Source organism: Falco punctatus, assembly GCF_963210335.1.
Source record: "Falco punctatus genome assembly, chromosome: 3".
Lineage (NCBI taxonomy): Eukaryota > Metazoa > Chordata > Aves > Falconiformes > Falconidae > Falco > Falco punctatus.
In genome coordinates this window covers 25,682,647-25,701,948 of record NC_137582.1, presented here as the reverse complement: position 1 = coordinate 25,701,948, position 19,302 = coordinate 25,682,647, and the positions used below count along the sequence as shown (strand labels likewise).

The 19,302-nt window shown below is 37.3% G+C and overlaps 1 protein-coding gene across 4 annotated transcripts in view; it reads right to left on the bottom strand.

Moving 5' to 3' along the window:
• Positions 1-19,302, bottom strand: part of ANGPT1 (angiopoietin 1) — a 200,183-nt gene that overhangs the window by 38,900 nt on the left and 141,981 nt on the right. For 3 of the 4 annotated variants that reach the window (XR_013927190.1, XM_080381255.1, XM_080381256.1), the window contains one exon: positions 13,465-13,631. Coding sequence is in view for 3 of the 4 variants with exons in the window: in XM_080381255.1 (XP_080237381.1) it covers positions 13,465-13,631 (167 nt within the window). In the remaining variant the exon portion in view is untranslated. Of the gene's footprint in view, positions 1-383; positions 477-13,464; positions 13,632-19,302 lie in introns of all 4 variants that reach the window. The other variant, XM_080381257.1, reaches the window with a different exon arrangement.

Sequence of the window (19,302 nt, the reverse complement as noted above, 5' to 3'; positions counted from 1 at the left end):
GGAGATGAAGAAACAATATTGCCGATTTCTATACTAAATTCTACACTAATACAAACATCAGTAGGTTTAAGCTCTTTGTAAATGCTTTGACAGAATTAACTTAAAGAAACATAAATCTTCTTGGTGTTGTTACTGGCAAAAGTGGGAGCTCTTACCTTGGGGACAGTGAGATCCGTTCACACCAGAATTTTATAAATTTTGTCAAAATACTTGTTTGACATTCTTTCTTAATACTAATATATAGAGGTATCATAAAGCAACAGAGGCGTAAAACAGACCAACACTGTGCAAGAAGACTAACAATAAAGATTATTCATAAAGATAATACCAATAAGATGAGAGTAGTCATTTGAAATTGGAGAACCAAAAAAAATGGCCATTACCTTATAAAAGCCTGTGCAGCTTTCTCTTAGGTGCCCCGTCATGCTCTGTCTGTCCCTGATAGCTGGGGAATAGCTGGTGAAATCTCCACTGAGCTACAATATGTAACAAGTAAGATCACTACCGAGTTTCCATAGATATTTTTTCTGCCAATACTTACATGCATTAGAGTTCTCTTGGATCTATGTGCCTGTGCAGTAGCCCTCAGCAAGGACTTCACTATGCTGTTCTTGCTTTACATGATATTGTTCTCAAGCAAGTCTACTGAATTTTTGTTTTTTATAGAGATCCTCACCAGGTAATAGGTAGTTGAGCTACCAGTGGTTGTTCTTCTTCATGTAACAACTTACTGATCTGAGTGGTTAACCAACATGTAGGAATTGTGGTTTCTATTCACTCAGCAAGAGAAAGGTTTAAAACCACAAAGCTTCCCTCACAACAGTGCCATAACCAGCAGCATGTGTCCCACTGCAAAAAAAATTTCAAGATTCACTGAGCCTTAGAGGGAATATAAGTCTGTAGCAGAATTATTTGCAAGGTGTTCAGAGTTCAATGATAGTCCTCACTGCTTCATAACATATTTGCATCATTTACTCAAAGCCTGTTTAATTCAAAATGAGACCTAATCCATGGAGCAAGGAGCATAATCTTAGAATTCCCTCTTGCCACATCATTGATAAGTGACCCAGTACCTACTCATTCACTGAGCAGTGAATTCTTCCCTGCACAGTATCAGAGCTTCATTGACAAGCCTGTTCCCCTGCAGCAAGGATTGCTGCTTTCTCTTGGGAAGCAGTAACTACGGTCTGGATATACTCTGGCAAATGAATGCATTAATCCAGGGTCTTTCATTTCTTTCCTGAGTAAGACAGGACATTGTCTCCTACCTTCAGGCTGTGGGCTGTGAACTGTCAGTGGATATAAACAAATGCCTTGCTATTTTCAGAATTTCCTAAAGGTTAACTCTAGGCAGCTCTCTGCTTTGCATGTTGCCTGATTTGGCTTCTGTCTAAGGAGCTTATCTCGCCCCAGGCATGCACAGGGAATTGAGTGTCCCAGATAGGGTCCTGCAGTCTGTTCCTAAACCAACAGCTCTAATGTTAGCACTGAAAATCTTTATCTTACCTACCTGTAGGAAACCATGTCTAATTTGTGAATAAGCACTTAAATTCATTAAATCCAGGATGATGTTTAAGTCTGGTAAATTGTTACAAACCATTTTTTTGTTGTTGCCTCAAGTAATCAGTGGTTTAAATTGATGTGTTTATTTTATTGTAGATAAGCTTTATGGGAAAATAAGATACTTTTGTTCTTACTCATATATTTTCATTTTCTTAAAAAATGAATGTAGGAGCCTGGTTTAGGAGATAATGACATGCCCACTATGTCCCATAGTGATAGCTGTAGTGGAATATATTGGAAAACAAGCTTCTTTCCAGCTATGTGTTTGAAAAGCCCTGAAACACCAAAGTAAAGAAAAGTTTCTAGAAACATAAGAGCACAATCAAACTTAATTAGTGAATGTTTTTTATCAAAACCCCTGGAAGGTAGGTTCTGCAGGTACATGAAAATTGATATATGTAGAACAATTATCCCATTTTGGTGAAGAAAATATACCAGTTTGAAGAAGGCAATTGAAAATTAACCAGTCAAAGGAAAAAGAAAGAGAAAAGCAATGGTGAAGACAGCAACAATTTAAACATGGCTTGAAAGAGCTAATATTGAAAATAGACTAATAGAGATCTACCTTTTATTGATGAATAAGTGGATACACAAAAATAGTTAGGTCATTGTTAGACATAATCTGGAAAACTCACACTGGAGGCTTTGCTTTCCTCCCAGAAAGCAAGGCTGCTCTACAACCAACAGTGTATACCTTATAATGTGTGCATACCAGCACTTTTTTAAACTCTCAAGTGAAGAATTTCCCAGAGTTTATGGAACACCTCTGTTGGTTTCCCTCCATAACCTAGATACTGGTGGATTAAAGAGCTCTAGCATTATTTGTGACAAAATAAAACACAAAAAGAAATGTTAGGGGCTTTCAATGTGTTTTTTAAACAGATACTATCTGAAAAATTTTATCATTTCTGGACTTACCTTGCATATATGAACTGGCATTTAACCTTCCAAAAAAAGATTTTCATTTCACCCGAAATGCAGTTCATGCCTGTGATTAATTGATTTAGAATAGTGAGGATGTTTGTGCTCCTCCAAGTATATTACTGTACCAGAGTATATAGATGTTCTTTATCAAAAAGGGCCTGAAGACTAATGGCAGCATTCATTTTACATGGAACCATTTAAGAGTAAGAAGGGTAATGATGAAAACTGTAAATACCTAACTCTTTCAGAGCAAATAATACAACTTCTGTGTATGGAATTATTTGTGCCACAAGACCCCCAATGAACCACATAATACAATACCAAATTAAATTTATCACTTCTAAAGATATATGACTTATAAGCTTAGAAAAGTAATCATCAATGTCTTTCTGTCACATGAAAGAGACAGTTCAGTGAACTATGTCAGTACAAGATCTCATTATTAGTTCAGTAACGATGTGTAGCTCTTGGAAAATTAATTATTATATTTCATATGGACAGTTATAGTTTGGTATTGAATGTCTGCTACAGCTGGGTCTGGTATAGCTGTGCTTTCCCGATTGCAGCCTGTGCTCTTTTTTCACCCAAACATGGCAGACAGTCACTAGATTTTGCAAAGCTGTCGGTTATGAAGTTTCAGGGGGATAACAAATAATTATATACAGCTTATTGGAAGACCTACTTTGCTAAAGTGAACCCATTTTCTTGCTTCTTGAAGGGAATACAAGCGAAAAATTATTGGGTGCTGGGAACCGTCCCTTTGCTCCAGAGCCATCTTCTCACCAAAATGGGTATGTAGTGGGGGAAAGTGCTCTGCTACTCCCCAATCCACTATGCAACAGACCCCTCTTCCCTACCCCTGAGGAGCAACACATCATCCTTCTTCTATCCATTCCCTTCATTCTTTCCCACTATTCACTTTGCTACTCACTCATTCCTTTACAGTATTCAGTATCATACAATCACAAAACCACAGTATCATAGAACAGTTTGGGTTGGAAGGCACCTTCAAAGGTCACCTAGTCCAACCCTCCTGCAACAAGCAGGGACATCTCCAGGTAGACCAGGTTGTTGATAGCCCTGTCCAACCTGGACTTGAATGTTTCTATGGATGGGACATCTACCACCTCTCCAAGCAACCTGTTCCAGTGTTTCACCACCCTCACTGTAAAAAATTTCTTCCTTATATCTAGTCTGAATATACCTTCTTTTAGTTTAAAACCATTATTCCTTGTCCTATCACAACAGGCCCTGATAAAAAGTCTGTCCCCATCTTTCTTATAAGCCCCCTTTAAATATTGAAAGGCCACAATAAGGTCTCCTCAGAGCCTTCTCTTCTCCAGGCTGCACAACCCCCACTCTCTCAGCCTTTCATCATAGGAGATGTGTTCCATTCCTCTGTTCATTTTTGTGGCTCTCCTCTGGACTTGCTTCAACAGATCCATGCACTTCCCATAATGAGGACCCCAGAGCTCAATGGAGTAATCCAGGTGGGGTCTCATGAGAGCAGAGGGACAGAATCATCTCCTGCTTCTTTTAATGCAGCTAAGAATATGGTTAGCTTTCTGGTCAGTGAGTGCACATTGCCAGCTCGTCCAGCTTTTAATCCACCAGTACCTCCAAGTCCTTCTCTGCAGGGCTGCTCTCAATCCCTTCATCCCCCAGCCTGTATTGATATCGGGGTTGCCCTGACCCAGGTGCAGGACCTTGCACTTAGCCATGTTGAACCTCATGAGGTTCACATGGACCCACTTCTCAAGCTTGTCCAGGTCCCTCTGGATGGCATCCCATCCCTCAGGCATGTCAAAGGCAACACTCAGCTTGGTGGTGTTGGCAAACTTGCTGAGGGTACACTCAATCATGCTATCAATGTCATTGATGATGATATTAAAGAGTACTGCTCCCAACACAGACTGCTGAGGGACACCACTTATCACTGATCTCCATCTGGATATTGAGCCATTGACCACTACCCTCTGGACGCAGCTATCCAAACAATTCCTCATCTATTGAACAGTTTCCATCAAACCCATCTCTCCAATTTAGAGAGAAGGATGTTGTGGGGGACCATGTCAAAGACCTTACAAAAATCCAGACAGATTGCATTCCTAGCTCTTCCCTTGTACGCTTATGTAGTTACTCCATCATAGAAGGCCACTAGGTTGGTCAGGCAGGACTTGCCCTTGGTGAAACCATGATGGGTGTCTTGAATCACCTCCCTGTCCTCCATGTGCCTTAGCACAGCTACTAAGAGGATCTGTTCCATGATCTTCCCAAGCACAGAGGTGAGGCTGACAGGTCAGTAGTTCCCAGGGTCCTCCTTTTTAAAAATGGGTGCAATGTTTCCCCTTTTCCAGTCACCAGGGACTTCATTTGACTGCCATGACTTTTATCATGGAGAGTGACTTGGCAACTACCTCAGCTAATTCCTCAGGACCCTGGAGTGCATCTTGTCAGGTCCTATAGACTTATGTATGTTTAAGTTCCTCAGGTGGTCATGAACCTGTTCTTCTCTTACAGTAGGAGAGACTTTGCTTTCCCAGTCCCCATCTTGTTGTCCATCCACTTGAGAGGTGTAGGAAGAAAGGTTGCCAGTGAAGACTGAGGCAAAACAGTTGAGTACCTCAGCCTTCTCCTTATTTACTGTTACCGGCTTGCCAGTCTTGCTCATCATGGGGGATATGCTTTCTTTCACCTTCATTTTCTGGCTGACACGCCTGTAGAAGCTCTCATTATTGTTCTTTGCATTCCTTGTCAAGTTCAGCTCCAGCTGCACCTTGGCCTTTCTGACTCCATCCCTATCTAACTAGGCAATGTCCTTATACTCTTCCCAGGACACCTGTTCCTGCTTCCACTGCTTGTGTATCCCTTCTTCCCCTTTAGTTTGAACAGTAGGTCTCAACTCAGCCATGCTGGTCTCTTGTCTTCCTTTCCTGATTTGTTACACCTGGGGATCAAGAGCACTTGCACTCTATCAAAAGCATCCTTAAAGATCTGCCACCCCTGTTCTGCTCCCTTGTCCCTGAAATCAGTTTCACAGGGGATCCAACTGACTAATTCCCTGATGAGCTGGAAATTTTCTTTCTTAAAATTCAGGGTCCTGACTTTACTCTTCACCTGGCCCATATCTCTGAAGACTGTAAACTCCACTAGTGTGCGATCACTGCAGCCCAGAATGTCACTGATTAGCTCACTTGTGTTGGTGGCCATCAGGTCCAGTATCACATTGCTTCTGGCAGGACTATTACCTGGCTTAAGAAGTTAGCATCAATGCAATCCAGGAATCTCCTGGATTGCCCAGAACTTGCTGTGCTACTTTTCCAGCAGGTGTCAGCTTGGTTGAAGCTCCCCAGCAGGACTAGAGTACACGAGTGCAATGCTTCCTGTAGCTGGAGTAAGAAGACCTCGTCAACAGGCTCCCTTTGACAGGGCAGCCTAAAGTACACATGAACCACAAGGTTCCCTTTGTTGCATCAGTCTCTAATTCTTACCCATAAGCTTTCAGTCTGCTTGGGGCTATTCTTTAGAGACAGCTCTTCACCCTCTATCCATTTCTTGATGTAGAGGGCAACTTCTCCGCCCCTCCTTCCTTGCCTGTCCCTTCTGAACAGCCTGTAGCCATCAATAGCCACACTTCTGTCATGGGATTCATCACACCAAGTTTCAGTAATGGCAACTAGGTCATAGTTTTCTAGCAACATGGTGGCTTCAGACTTCTGTTTGTTGCCCATGCTGTGTGCATTGGTGTAGAGGCACCTCAGCTGTATCACCTTAGAGGAACACTCCTTAATTCCTTTGAGGTATTTCACTGGTGTTTCCCTGTTGGCTTCTAATACCTTAGGAGCCCCCCGCTCATCTTAGCAAGACTTCAGCTGTGCTCCAGTGTCGCTGGCACATCTCACTGTGTTCTTATTATATTCCCTAACACAGAAGAAGAAAACCTCTGCTTCTGCTTCAGGATAGTCACAGCTATTGTATAGTGAACTATAAATGAGCTTTATGTAGTTAGAGGTGGGAAATGATCAGCTGTGGATGGATAGTATACATATGGATTTATGTGGATTAAGTTAAATTTTATTATATATAAACTCCACAAGTATATTTGCATTAACTTTCAGTTAGTCATTGAAAATGTTATATGTCATTTCTGCTTACATTTGGAGATAGTGCATGGGCTGCCAGTGAGCTTTATTCACTGATATAATATAGCAATACTGGCCTGGATCCAGGAAGACCTCTGGTTAATGGGCATCAGATTGAATCCCTGCACTTCCAGTATTTAGACTTCATGGAATTTTATTGGACTGAAAGTGTTCTTAAATAGAATGAAGTTATTTCACCCAGACATTTTTATATATATATATATATATATATATATACATATATATATATATACACACCTAGAGACATTAAATAATTTTTCCATGTTATCCATTTTATGCCATTGTTTGGTGAAAAAATATTAAATATATTTTCAAATCATGGCAAGTATGTATAATACAGATATCATTCTGTCTGTTAATAGGATTTTGCATGGATATTTCCTCTGAATTAGACTTGCAAGTGGAATTTCAAGCTTCCAAAGAAAAGTAAATTACTGTGGACTAAAACTTTTGCACCATGTCTATTTTTTTAGTTATTCTGTAGTTTCACATTTGGCAAGAAAAGTACTGGGGTCTGTCTACAAGGCTGGGTCTCAGCGGATCTGTGTTTATTTTCTTGTTTTGCTACAGATTTCCCATGTGTCCTCCACTGTACTTTTTCTTCACCATCTGAGATTGGACCCTTTGAGGGCTTACTGTGATACAAATAATACAGAACAAGCTAAGCAGAAGGCTCAGAAGAAATTGCAGTTCAGGGTGATACCGTGTTTTACCTAAACTGATCAAGTGACACAAGTAGTAAATAAGTTACTTATGGCAAATGCATCATTGAAATGCCTGGGTAATAACAGAGGCCTACACCCATATTTGAAAATGAAGTTTGTACATTGAGGAAAGTGACAATGGTCTGTTAACATCCTGCTTCTGAAACAGCAATACTGTGTGGAATATAGTTTTTAATTGGAGATGCATAAAACCAGCTGTCCCCATAAATGGCATACTCTCAGATAATACTTCCTTTACTACCTGTTACAGCATATTCATTAGTACAATCTAAAAGACTGTAAAAAAATATTTTTTCTCTACTTTAAAAAAGAGAAGTGAGAAATTTTTGTAAGAAATTCCAGCACTGATTCAACAATGGTAATTAAATTAATCAATAGACTCCACCTAAAAAAAAAGTCAAAGATTAACATTACATCAAGGCCTCTGGCTCCAAGCTACCTATCTAGTTTGCCTAAGAAAACAGAGAGAAATAATACTATTGCTGAAACTAAATATACAAACTCTTAAACAAACAAGAGCTAAAAAATCCATTACTCTACTCAATAAACTAAAAACTTTCTGCTACCTGGTCCCATGAAGTCTAACCATTGTTAGTTTACATTCAGCAACTGGTCCGGTTTCCCAAAACAAAGCCTGGAGACAGGCAGTATTTTGGAGAGCCTGGAAACTGAGCTACCTAGATTTGCATGAATCATAAGACCACATTAGTGGTTTGAAGTGACCTGAAGAATGCAAATGACTGCCTTTTCTGTTTGCAACAAATTCCTTCAACTTCTTGCCTCTGAGGACCCATGTATCTGATTCTTCTCTATATAACTGATATTCTGTCAGCTTGTGTCTTGCCTGTTCCACTGATAATGTATCGATGCTCTTATTTTCTCATAAGATTTCCTAATCTCTTTGTCATGCTGTTTCCAATATAAAGACTGTTCTCCTTGATTTTAACTGTTAAAGTTCAGCCATCACCTTAAGCCCATGATTTACTCACAGAAGTCAGGATGATCTCTGTTCCTCACCAGTTTTTACCTATACCTATAGCAATCCCAAAGCCTTGCTTACCTCAGCAGCACTGCCTCATCATTTAATCCTATTCCTCCATGTATACGACCAAAGGTGGTGGGTCATTGAAGCAATGGACAGCTTTTCTAAAGAAAAGAATGACTAAACACTGGAATATATTGCCATAGGGAGGTGAGGGTCTATTCAGCCTCTCTAAGCGTTCTGAGGTACAAATAGTTTGGCCAATTAAAAACTATATATCTCCCATTCTCTATCCCATGCCTTGCTTGGAAGTGCTGCTTTTGTATCATGGGTAGTGAAATCACATGTGCCTGCAGGTTGAAATTACTGCTGTGCAAAATCCAACATCAGTGTATCTTTTAATTAACTAATATATGGGATTATGAAGTGTGGTGCCTGAAATCCCAACACATGGTTACTTTTACTGTTTAATTCTGGAGGGGGCTGAGGACACAGGTCAAAGCAGCAATGTCATATCTATACAGCTCCTAAGAACATCAAACAATGTCAACAGAATATAAAACAGTGGGCTAGGTAGAGTCTACACAGGAAAATAGGAGAGGCTGTATGCCGTGTCTTCTGGGAGCCTCCTTCAATTTATGTTTTTTTCTGTGACTAATTCCTTTGACTTAAATTAAGAAACACTGCATTAAATGGGGCTTGCGAGATTTCACTTCTTACTCTGTGGAGATTTTACTTGCCACAGGGTAAGACTGGCAGAGATAGTTTTCATCGTATTTACAGACAACCCTCTGTGTAATCATTTTGTGTAGATAAGAAGCCTAAGGATGTTCCAAAGGAAATTACTCACTTAAATATTTTCATGCTATTGAAGCTTTCACATGTGGTATAACATTGATTTTCCTGTTTCAGTTACCATTTATCATTATACGTTTACTGTATCAGTATCTACCTTCTCATCTCAACTTTCTTTCATGCAGTCATCATCTGGGATAAATAGATTTTATTCTGCATTCCCAGAAACCCTTTTGGAGCTGTCTCATTTTGAAAGAGAAACAAGTATATTTTTAACATACATGTGTTCAGTATTACTCTTTTTAATCATAGATTCTTTAAGCTAATAAAAGTAGTAAAGAGAATACAAAAAGCCCAGAGAAAAAACAGAACCCTTCTGAAATCACCAATTGGGAGTTATCCAGACTGAATCAAACTTTGCATAATGCTGGGGCTGGATTTTGGAAAAACAGCATGAAAATGATTTTCCAAATTTTCTCAGACACATTTTATTGCTTCATGGTATTTGTTTTCTTTTTTTTTTTTTTTTTTTTTTTAATTTGCTACATTCACATGTGAGACCTGGAACCTTAATTTTTTTTTTCTCCATGTCTTCCAAATGTACAAGGTGCTGCCATAGCATAAATGAAAGATGTTCCACTTCCTGAGTTTTTGCTTTCATTTCAGTACTCTTTCTCTATTTCAGATCTCCTTGATCTACTGCCCAGACCAGCTTGGAAACTTGTCTCTACTGGTTATTATTTCTTAGTTAACTTGTATTATTCAAAACTAATGTAGAGTGCAGTCAGACTACAATTACTTATTTTTGCAAACACTGTTGAAGAAGCAATATTTAATGTGGGTCACTAGCAGAAAATCCTAACAGCTTCCAAAATAAAGAGACTATCTAATTTGACAATATTATTTCAAATGAACAGCAATTAAAGTTCGAAAAGGTATGCCATTCTGTGTTTGAGGTATTGAAAGCAAACATGGCAAATGCTTGACTACTGTGAAGGAAAGACACTGCAAGCAGGAGGCTGGGAACTGTGGTTTTCAACTTCAGAGGAGTAATTTAAATTCTTAATGGCAGCTCTTCAGATAAAGACAAAACAGCATTCTCTGAAGGGTGTCCAGCTGTTTAGGACTCAATAATCATACTTTTCTTTGGCCTGCCTTCTGGATTTGTTTCTATCACAGATAGTGATTCTGGCAAGCAAAATAAAGGGTTTTTATGTCATAGGATGCATTCTTGTAATAACTTCTAAAAGAGCCCAACCTAATTTTGGTTTGCAAAATGTCTGTTGGACATACATCTGTCTGGACTAGGCAGTAGTCCATTTGTCAAGCATGAAAAACAATTTAGATTTGCATATGGCTTACACTTCATTATTCCCAGAATTGTCACTGTGTTACTCAGTTATTTCTTTACATATTTAGACATGTTTGATTAAAAGTAATTGAGAAATTAATCTGAAACCCAAAGATCTAACAGAGATGGACAGAGCCTTTTTACCTTTTCATGTTTCCCTCTCTGATTTTTCCAGAATGAGTGGAAACAATTCCCCATTCCCTAGACACAGGAACTTCTGTTGTACCATAAGGAGGCCATATACAGACAGCATGAGTAGAGCTCATTCTGGCCTTTAATTGGACTAGGAAGTAGGACAGGAACCAAAAATGCAGTCATTAGTCCCAGGTCAAAATCCTTCTTATTTTTCTGGAAAAGTGACTAGAATATGGGTAGCAGAATTTATCCCTGTTACTTAACATTATATATTTTGAGGCCTCTACAACCTTCCTGATATAATTTCTACATTTTTGAAATACATCTCTTTTGTTTTTCTTGTTCAGCAAGAAGAAAAGTCATGGATCAGTTTTCACAGTTTCACAGTTTCATAGAAAGATCTCCCTTTCTTCTAATGAAAGTGGATTTATCTTCCCTTCTTTTCCTAAATATTTCTCTGTTCATATAGACATCTTGGAGACCTTGACTGATGCAGGATGATTTTCCAGGACTACTCTCTATATGTCCATCAACATATTAAACCTATTTAATAAATCTCCAAGTTCCTGTGTTATCAGCCAAGGCAGAGAAACAAATCCTATGCCCAAGTCCTTTAAAGCCTCTTTCTGTGAGGCAAGGTTTATTACAGATGACAAAGGGCAATTCAAAATTTGATTAAAGTTTAAATTTTGGGCTAGGGCTTGCTCTTTGGCCTTCAGAGTTAGCGGCACACCATGATTCATGTCTGTATGGCTAGGCTTTCTTCCCCAACAAACTAACATGGACTTGCTCACAGCATGCATTGCACAGTCCCTGCTCCATGGGATCCCACCATTGTGTTCAGGGATTGCCTGGGGATGTGCTACTTGGATAAGGGTAAAACTGTGCCAGGAAAAGTGCAATCAATCAAATATACATAGGCAACCTTACTTCGTTTCTTAAGCCGGGGCCCTGATCCTGGCTGGTTGTTGGCATCTGAGACAGTCTCAGGTTACAGTCCCCAGCAGAGTTCCCAGACTTGGATGGACAATGGTCCAGCCCTTCCCCAAAACTCCTTGATTCTTCTGTTGCTCTAGGCATGTTACATGGATTTATGATAGGCAGAAATCCCTTAAGCACTTCAAAGTTGCTCTCCTACCTTACTACAAATGCAGTCTAGCTTTTGAAACAAAACCAAAAATCTCTCCTTATTTTGCTGTGAATGAACCCATATGAGTCCTGAAAAGAAATCCTCCCCTAACTTAAGCTTTAACATAAGTTAAATATTTAACGTCCTTCTGATTCCTCAACAATACATGCTGTCCCTATCCAGTCCGAATAAATGTGAGAAGAAAAAACACTGGTTTTGTTAGCAAATTCAGCCATCGTAATTCACCCTCTGAGTAATACACCTAGCATCTTCTCTGATTTTCGTAGTAATTTTTAGAGGTATGTGTAACTGTCCTTTAACATTTTTCCTCACTTGACAAGTATTTGACCCATCTTTTATTTTTTAGTATCTTCTGCTAATGTTTATGGCCCAACATCATCCACTTTTACAATGATGTTTTTATATTTTGTATAGATATTTCTAGCCTCAGTTTTGAGACATTTCCTTTACTTATATTTAGTCTTTGCCTAGGAGTGCCTCAGAATGGGTGCTCCACCTTCCTGAATCTGGGGAAATGGCATGCCATGGGTGCCAGGTACATCATTGCTGGAGGCAATAGAGATCATAGCTGTCCTTTGTGTGCCTTGGGATAGCCCTTGTTTTATGCTAGAGCAGAGCTATACAGATTGCTTCTAAATGTGGCTTTTGCACTTCTACATTATCCAGTAGTACCCTTTGACAAACCCCACAGGACAGGGACATTATGTGTTCCACATGGGCGGAGTCTTGTCAGCAGAAAGAGCAAATTGCTCTCATTGCCATTTCTCTGGAGGCCCAGGGAGGAGGGAGGCAATCAGCATTTCTGAGAATCAAGTTACTTGAATTTAAAAATCTGAATGACAACCTAGTTTCACATGCTATGACTTGATCTTTTGGTTTTACAATGCATTTGTTTGTCTCTTAAGTCATATGCTAACTAGATGTGCTGTAATAAATAATCGAGGATCTTCTTATGGGTTTCATTTTCTTTCTCCAATATTGTACTGCCTATTCAGATGAAGCAATGTCTAAGAAAAAAAAAATTTAAACACTTAGATCATCAATATCTTTTGTATCTCCAAGGTTGGGGTTTTTTTTCCTGTTTTAACAAGCAGATTTAAGTTTCCCGTATCTTTTATCTTTAAAATCCCTGCTGTAATTAATGACATACTGCTGATGCTGATGAATTAAGCTGTCCAGTACCTGCCACCTTGTTTTGTGTTTTATCTCCTCACAAACAGATCCAGTATTCTGTTTTTCCTCTTCATTTACACTGAATTTTTAGTTTAGAATTATCAGGCTTTTCAACGGCATTTTCCATCTTTTCTTCCCACTTGTGTTATTTCAGTTGTATGTTTCCAAGGTAGAAAACCTTCAAGCTGTAATGGAGAATCCATTATCCTTTTCTATTCAACCAGTTTTGAGAGATGATGGTCTCAGATATGCTAAAATTTATACAAAGTTTTAGCAATTCTACCAGCCAGCGCGATTAATAGATCATACCTTGTTCTCAGATATGTTAGGTTTAGTCTAACCTTCCATCACTGAGAAATCCAAATTCTATTTTATTTTTACCCCCTTTATTCACTTTCAATGAAAATTAGTATCATATTATTATCCTTTCTCATATTTAAAAAGTGAACAACGAACAATATTTATCACTGAGCAGAGTCAAAAGAATGTCAATAGATTCTTACCTGTAATTCTGCTTTTCATTTCCTATGTGAAATCTGTCATACTGTGAATATGCCCGGTTTCCTTCCCAGTCCATTAATTCAATTCTTAGAGAATATTGCCTCTGACTTGTTATTGCAAAGATAAATTCATTTCCCAGCCAATGTTCACCTGATGGGCTACCAAAACCCTAGAAAAAAGTTGGCAAAATAACTAGATGTAATTATTGTAATTGGTAGAATCTTTATACAATAATAAAGTCATAATTATATTTTACTTATACTTTCTAATTACTGGTCATAGCTTTCTGTGCTCCAGTTTGACTATCTCTAAAATGAGTCTACTGATATGTACCATGTAGAAGTGTCCTGCATTTCAACTGATATTTGAAAGGGCAGTTGGCTTCATCAGTTGAAAATAATTTTCCAATTATAAGATATTAATAGTATGATGCGGTATTTGCACATCCTTCAATAGGAATACTGGACACAGTCATATTCTAAAATACATTTCATATAGTGTTAAACTTAGCTATAATTTAGACAATTATGTCAAAACAGATTTCTATTGTATGCTATAAAAGGTTAAAAAGAGTTTAAATTAGTCTAATTGAAATAAAGTTGGATAATAGTTCATGTCTTAATCTCTGAAGAAGAATGGACCATTTCTTTGCTGTCAAGTGTCTGCCACAACTGAAGGTGGGATGTTTTTAGTTTTAAATCCTCTTCTGTATATAAAACCTGCTGGAAAGGACAGTGTCTGTGAGTGAGCCTCAGCTGTAATCTTTATTTACTTCATTCTTGGTCCACTAAAGTTCATATTGGCTAAGATTTTGGTTACTACAAAGTTTTTTTTTTCTCACCATGCTGACATGACTTAAGTTATCTATGTATATTTTGGTGCTTTGAAATCTTTAACTTAAAGAGTTAGCAGTATTCATACAGACTACTCAAAGCACAGCAGGGGATACTGTAACTATATTTTCTGAGAGTGAAAAAAACCCACCAGCAATAGAATATTTAAGGTACCCAACTCTTCTCAGATTTCATATATTCAGATGATATTATTTTCAGCTAAGCAAACTACACAATTTTCAAACATGGAAAAAGAATAATAAAATAAAAAGTATAACCAATTTTCAAAGTGTATTCCTAGACCTATATTTTTTATGCATCTTCCAGTTTTTTGTTGTTTTTTTTTTTAATTTTAGTGAGTATTTTACTACACTAAATTTGATTTTATTTAATGTAGTTTAATTCAGTATAATTACAATTATTTTTCTTTGTAAATACTAGTTTATTCTTGAAAACTGTTAGCTCCATTTTTGTTCTCTTTAAACAATAATCATTACTTGTGAAGTATTATTTCAATATGACTATGCTTATTCATATTTCTTAAGATAGGAAAAATGAAAACTGGAAAACTCCTGATTTGCTTACCGTGATGTGCTAGGCATGTTTTAGAAGATTCTTGTGAAAATTTTCTGATTAAATGAAAGATTGGATGATTTTCTGGCATGTGATACAAATTCACTCTCTGTTACTAAGCTGTGACTGCCAGATATGGGAAAGAAAGAAATGATAAAACAATCCTGTTTTTAGAACAGGTTAGACTGCATCCAATCTCAATTATTTTTCTTTATCGTTAATTATAGGAAATTAGTTTCCCTCTGCACTCTTCATCATGACATTTAACAGCCAACATTTGTTCTCAGTTTTAGATCATTAATTAAACCATGTGATCTGCCGTTGATTGGGTCAGTGTACTTTTCAAGAATAAGTTTGAACATTTTCAGAAAGCACATATTTTTTAAAGGGCATTAAATTAAAAGACTTTCTTGGGACTAGAAGTTAGGTAATGGGAAATGTATCCATGAGGCACATTGGCAAGAAACTGATCTCCTCTATATGATATTTCACTCTTTCCTAATGTGAGATGGGAACACTGAAAGTACAGCTCTCTTTCTTTCTTGTTCTTTATTGCTTTGCCCTGGCTCCAGGCCTGACTAGTTGGGTCTGAAGAGGATGAAGTCCTGCCTCCTCAGAGGCCATGCAGCAGCTGAATGAAGCTGCAGCAAGGCTAATACTTCAACAGGAAATGCATAGGTATGCCAGCTGCAAACTTCTAAAGAAACTTAATTTAAAAAAAAATTAGAAGCTTAAAAGTTTATGATTGGATTAAAAAAATACAAAATGGAAGTATTTTTTTCTTGTTCCTACAGTGAATTACATTGCTCCTCAAGCTTTCCCATGGTAATGCTTCTGTATCTTTCACCTACTGCTTTGATCACATTTGCATGCATATTTGGCTTCATACACACTTCCTAAAATACAAACGCTTGTTCCTCTCCTGCATAAACCCACTCTACAGCGGACATACCATTCTGTAGTTTTCACTGTTTTCTATCTGTCCGTTTGATCCTTTCCATCTTCTTGCCTGGACTGTGCCCTATGACTGTCATACATGGTCTCCCCTGTTCTAGCAGCTTTGGCAGTTTCCTACCAGAAGAGTCAGTGGTTTGTCTCCAACATCCTCTTTCCCATTTGTCATTGCCACTTGTCTCAAAGGAAGGTAAAATATGCTCTGCAGTGGCTAACTAACAGACAGTTTGCTTTCCTAAAATCCAGAAGACAGAAGTTGAAGCATAGGTGTCTATGCACCAGCCAAAGTATGTTTCTTTACAGTCTTCATGGTTTCTTATGCACAGAAGATATACTATTATTCTTATCAGCTGTCTCCCTTTAAAATAAAATTTCCAGGAAAACCTTTCTCCCTTTTTCCTCCTGCTGGCAAGCTGAGGGGAGTTCCCTTTGAACTGTGGTTCTATCAAATGATATTTGCCTTATCTTATTTAGATTACATCATATTGAGGATGTAATACATGTGGATTTTTAACATTATGTGTTCCTGTACGTGCACTATATAAACTCCAGACACCACATATATAATTATTCTGAAATAATAATTTTTCTTCTTGCATTTACACTTCTTTTTCACATGTGTTGTTACAGTAAGATGAAAATCTATCACTAAGTGGTTTGGTCTCCTGACCAGAGGAAATGAAGTTGCAGCAAAAGGGAACAGAAGGAATATAAAAAGGAATATAAAAAATTATGAGGAAAGCCACCACATTAGTTATGAAAAACTGTATCCTATTATAAGGAGCTACAATACTGAAACTCAGATTAGAAATGCCCAGACTAAGAGTGATTCTTTTTTTTCATTTCTTATCAGAAGCAACTTTTTTAAAACAAATTCCTTGCTCTTATGAAAAGAAAAACAAGGAAGTAAGTGGAATATAAAACATCTTTCAAGCAAAGAATGTTCCTAAGCAGAAGTAGTGTATTTTATTAAACACCTAATATGGCTGGAAAAAGAAATAAACAAACAAACAGGCACTCAAAGCTTTCATACATCTAAAACAAATAAGAGCAGTACATTTCTGCTAAGCACAGAGTTGGAAACAATTTATTGAAGTATAGATTTATTATGCCAAACTCAACTGTTGCCAACCTGTATTTAGTCTACAGTTTACTGCCTCTATTTTGGACCTGAAGAAAGACTTGCATGATTGCTGTTTTTTTCCAGATACTTTGACTGACTGAATAACTACACAGCTTTCCTTGTTTATATCTCACTTAGACTGTCATTGCTACAAGAACACTACCAATTTGACAAGATACGTAAACTTTTGTGTGCAGAAGAGAATGACATAGTATTAGCCAAAGAAATCTGAAAAAAATGATTTAACTTCTTGTTTCCATTCCTAGCCCTGAGGCTGGCAATAAAAAAATAATAATAATTAAAAAAAATGTTGTGTTAGGTTACTTTGATTTGATTTTCAAGACCTTTACCCTTCAAAGTACATTTCAGAATTTTATTCAAAAATACTTTTTTTTTTTTTTTTCTTCAGCCAGAAAACTTAGGAAAACAAGCTTGGGCAATTTTTATGCCCACCTGTCCTTCATTTTTGTGCAATGCTTTTTGAACACTTTTGAAGTTGGGATAGAAATCACACAAACTTAAAGTTCAGCAAGGTTTCAGCAAAAATAGTGTCTAGGTTGAGTTGCTGCTGGGAGAAATCCTGAAGCAGAAGCTCAGCAGTTACCTATTCCAATTGCTTATCAGCAAGTGCACACCAGCCAGCCAAGTGCAGACGCTGAGCATGTATTTCCTTGGAGGACCCTTAGACATCTGGGAGAGATTTGAGGGACATAAAAGGGGAACTCAAGCCATTGTCACAGAGAATCTAAGAAAATAACAGGGATTCAAGAAACTACTAGTAATGAGAATTGGACTTCTATGCAGGACACAAGAGAAAGATCCACAGAAAAGCAGAACTTATTAATTTTGCTGTTCATGAGACAATTCAGTAGTAGTTCAGTACTGAAAATTCAGTAATGCAATCCAAAAATCTTAGTTAACAGAACATCTATGTTTACACTGCTGCTCAAATCTGTGGGATCCCAAGTGATAAGCAAGGTTCCAGCTTTGCCTAAGACCATGTCTGTCATCTATGGACAAGGACTTTGTGTTTGAGAAAGCCTTAGGGCATTAAGTTAAATCTTAATAGTTAACATTAGGAGTCACCTGTTCCAGACTCATTTCTGTCATTAAATGTGTTTTGTTTCTCTGTATATATATATAGTCTGTCAACAAACTCTTATTTTTTTTTTTTTTTTTTTTTTGCATTCATATTGCTACAGCAAATACTTCCAAAGTATTTAGTATTTGTGCTAAAGTTTTGTGCTTAACCTCAAGGAAGTACAGGAGGTTATCCAAGTCATTCTTGCTATCAATCTACTAGGAAAAGAACATCTGTATTTCATGAATGTGTTTGTAGTTAACTACATTTTACGTCCCTCTGAAACCCAGTGGGTCATAAGCACTGTTCCAAAACTGTATTTTAAATTACTAAGAGACACTATTTTGTCATTAGCTTTTTATATTTTGTCTGTTACATGTTTCCAAGTGGAGGAATTAATTCTTTAAATTTTACATTTTAGTCCAAAAATACTCATTTTGCTTTCCCTTGAAATTTGCATAACATTTAGGGCTGACTGGCAAACGAGAGGCTTTAAGTTCCCAAAAGAGCGCTTAATATAGTAGGGGAAGGTCAGAAATTTCCAGAAGTTTTGAGAGCTCTAAATTTGTCTCATTAGCACTCCATGGAAACAGGGAGAATATGGCAGGAAATATGCTTACATTATCACAATATGCTTTCTTAACTGGGCACTACTAGCCACAGACAGGATACACAAATCTTGCACTGACGTAGCATAGGTTATTTTAATGTTTTGTTGTATTGTTCACAAATGGAAAACATTTATATTCTTGCTGCTGAAAATTGCATTAAGATATTTGTCAAAGTTTGATCTGAAATAAGACAGTTAAAAGGATGTAAAAATCACAACCAATTAGTAAAATAATTTTTTTATCAAGGAATAATCAGGTGATATTTTGTATTACATTTAGAATAAATTGTTCTTGTAGACATGATAACACTTGTTTTCAGATTAAAGAAATGACATAATACAGAACGTTACTGACAATTTTAATCCCATTTTTGTACGAGAATGAAGGAAAGGAGTCTTCTGGTTCTTTATGCCTATAACTATATAGTAAATTGTGCAAGTTCTGACATAGTGCCAAACTGTTATGTAAAAACATAAATAAATAGTAATTTGTTGTGGTTTTGCATGCAGTAAAGTATTTAGGACCAGGAATAACAGACAAAAGTACATGATTTTATAATATTTACTCTATATGACATCTAGGTTCTACATTAGCTCATTTCCTACTACATGATGATTAATAGAGTCAAAAGTACAGAAGCAGTCATGAGTACAAAGAAGTGGAAT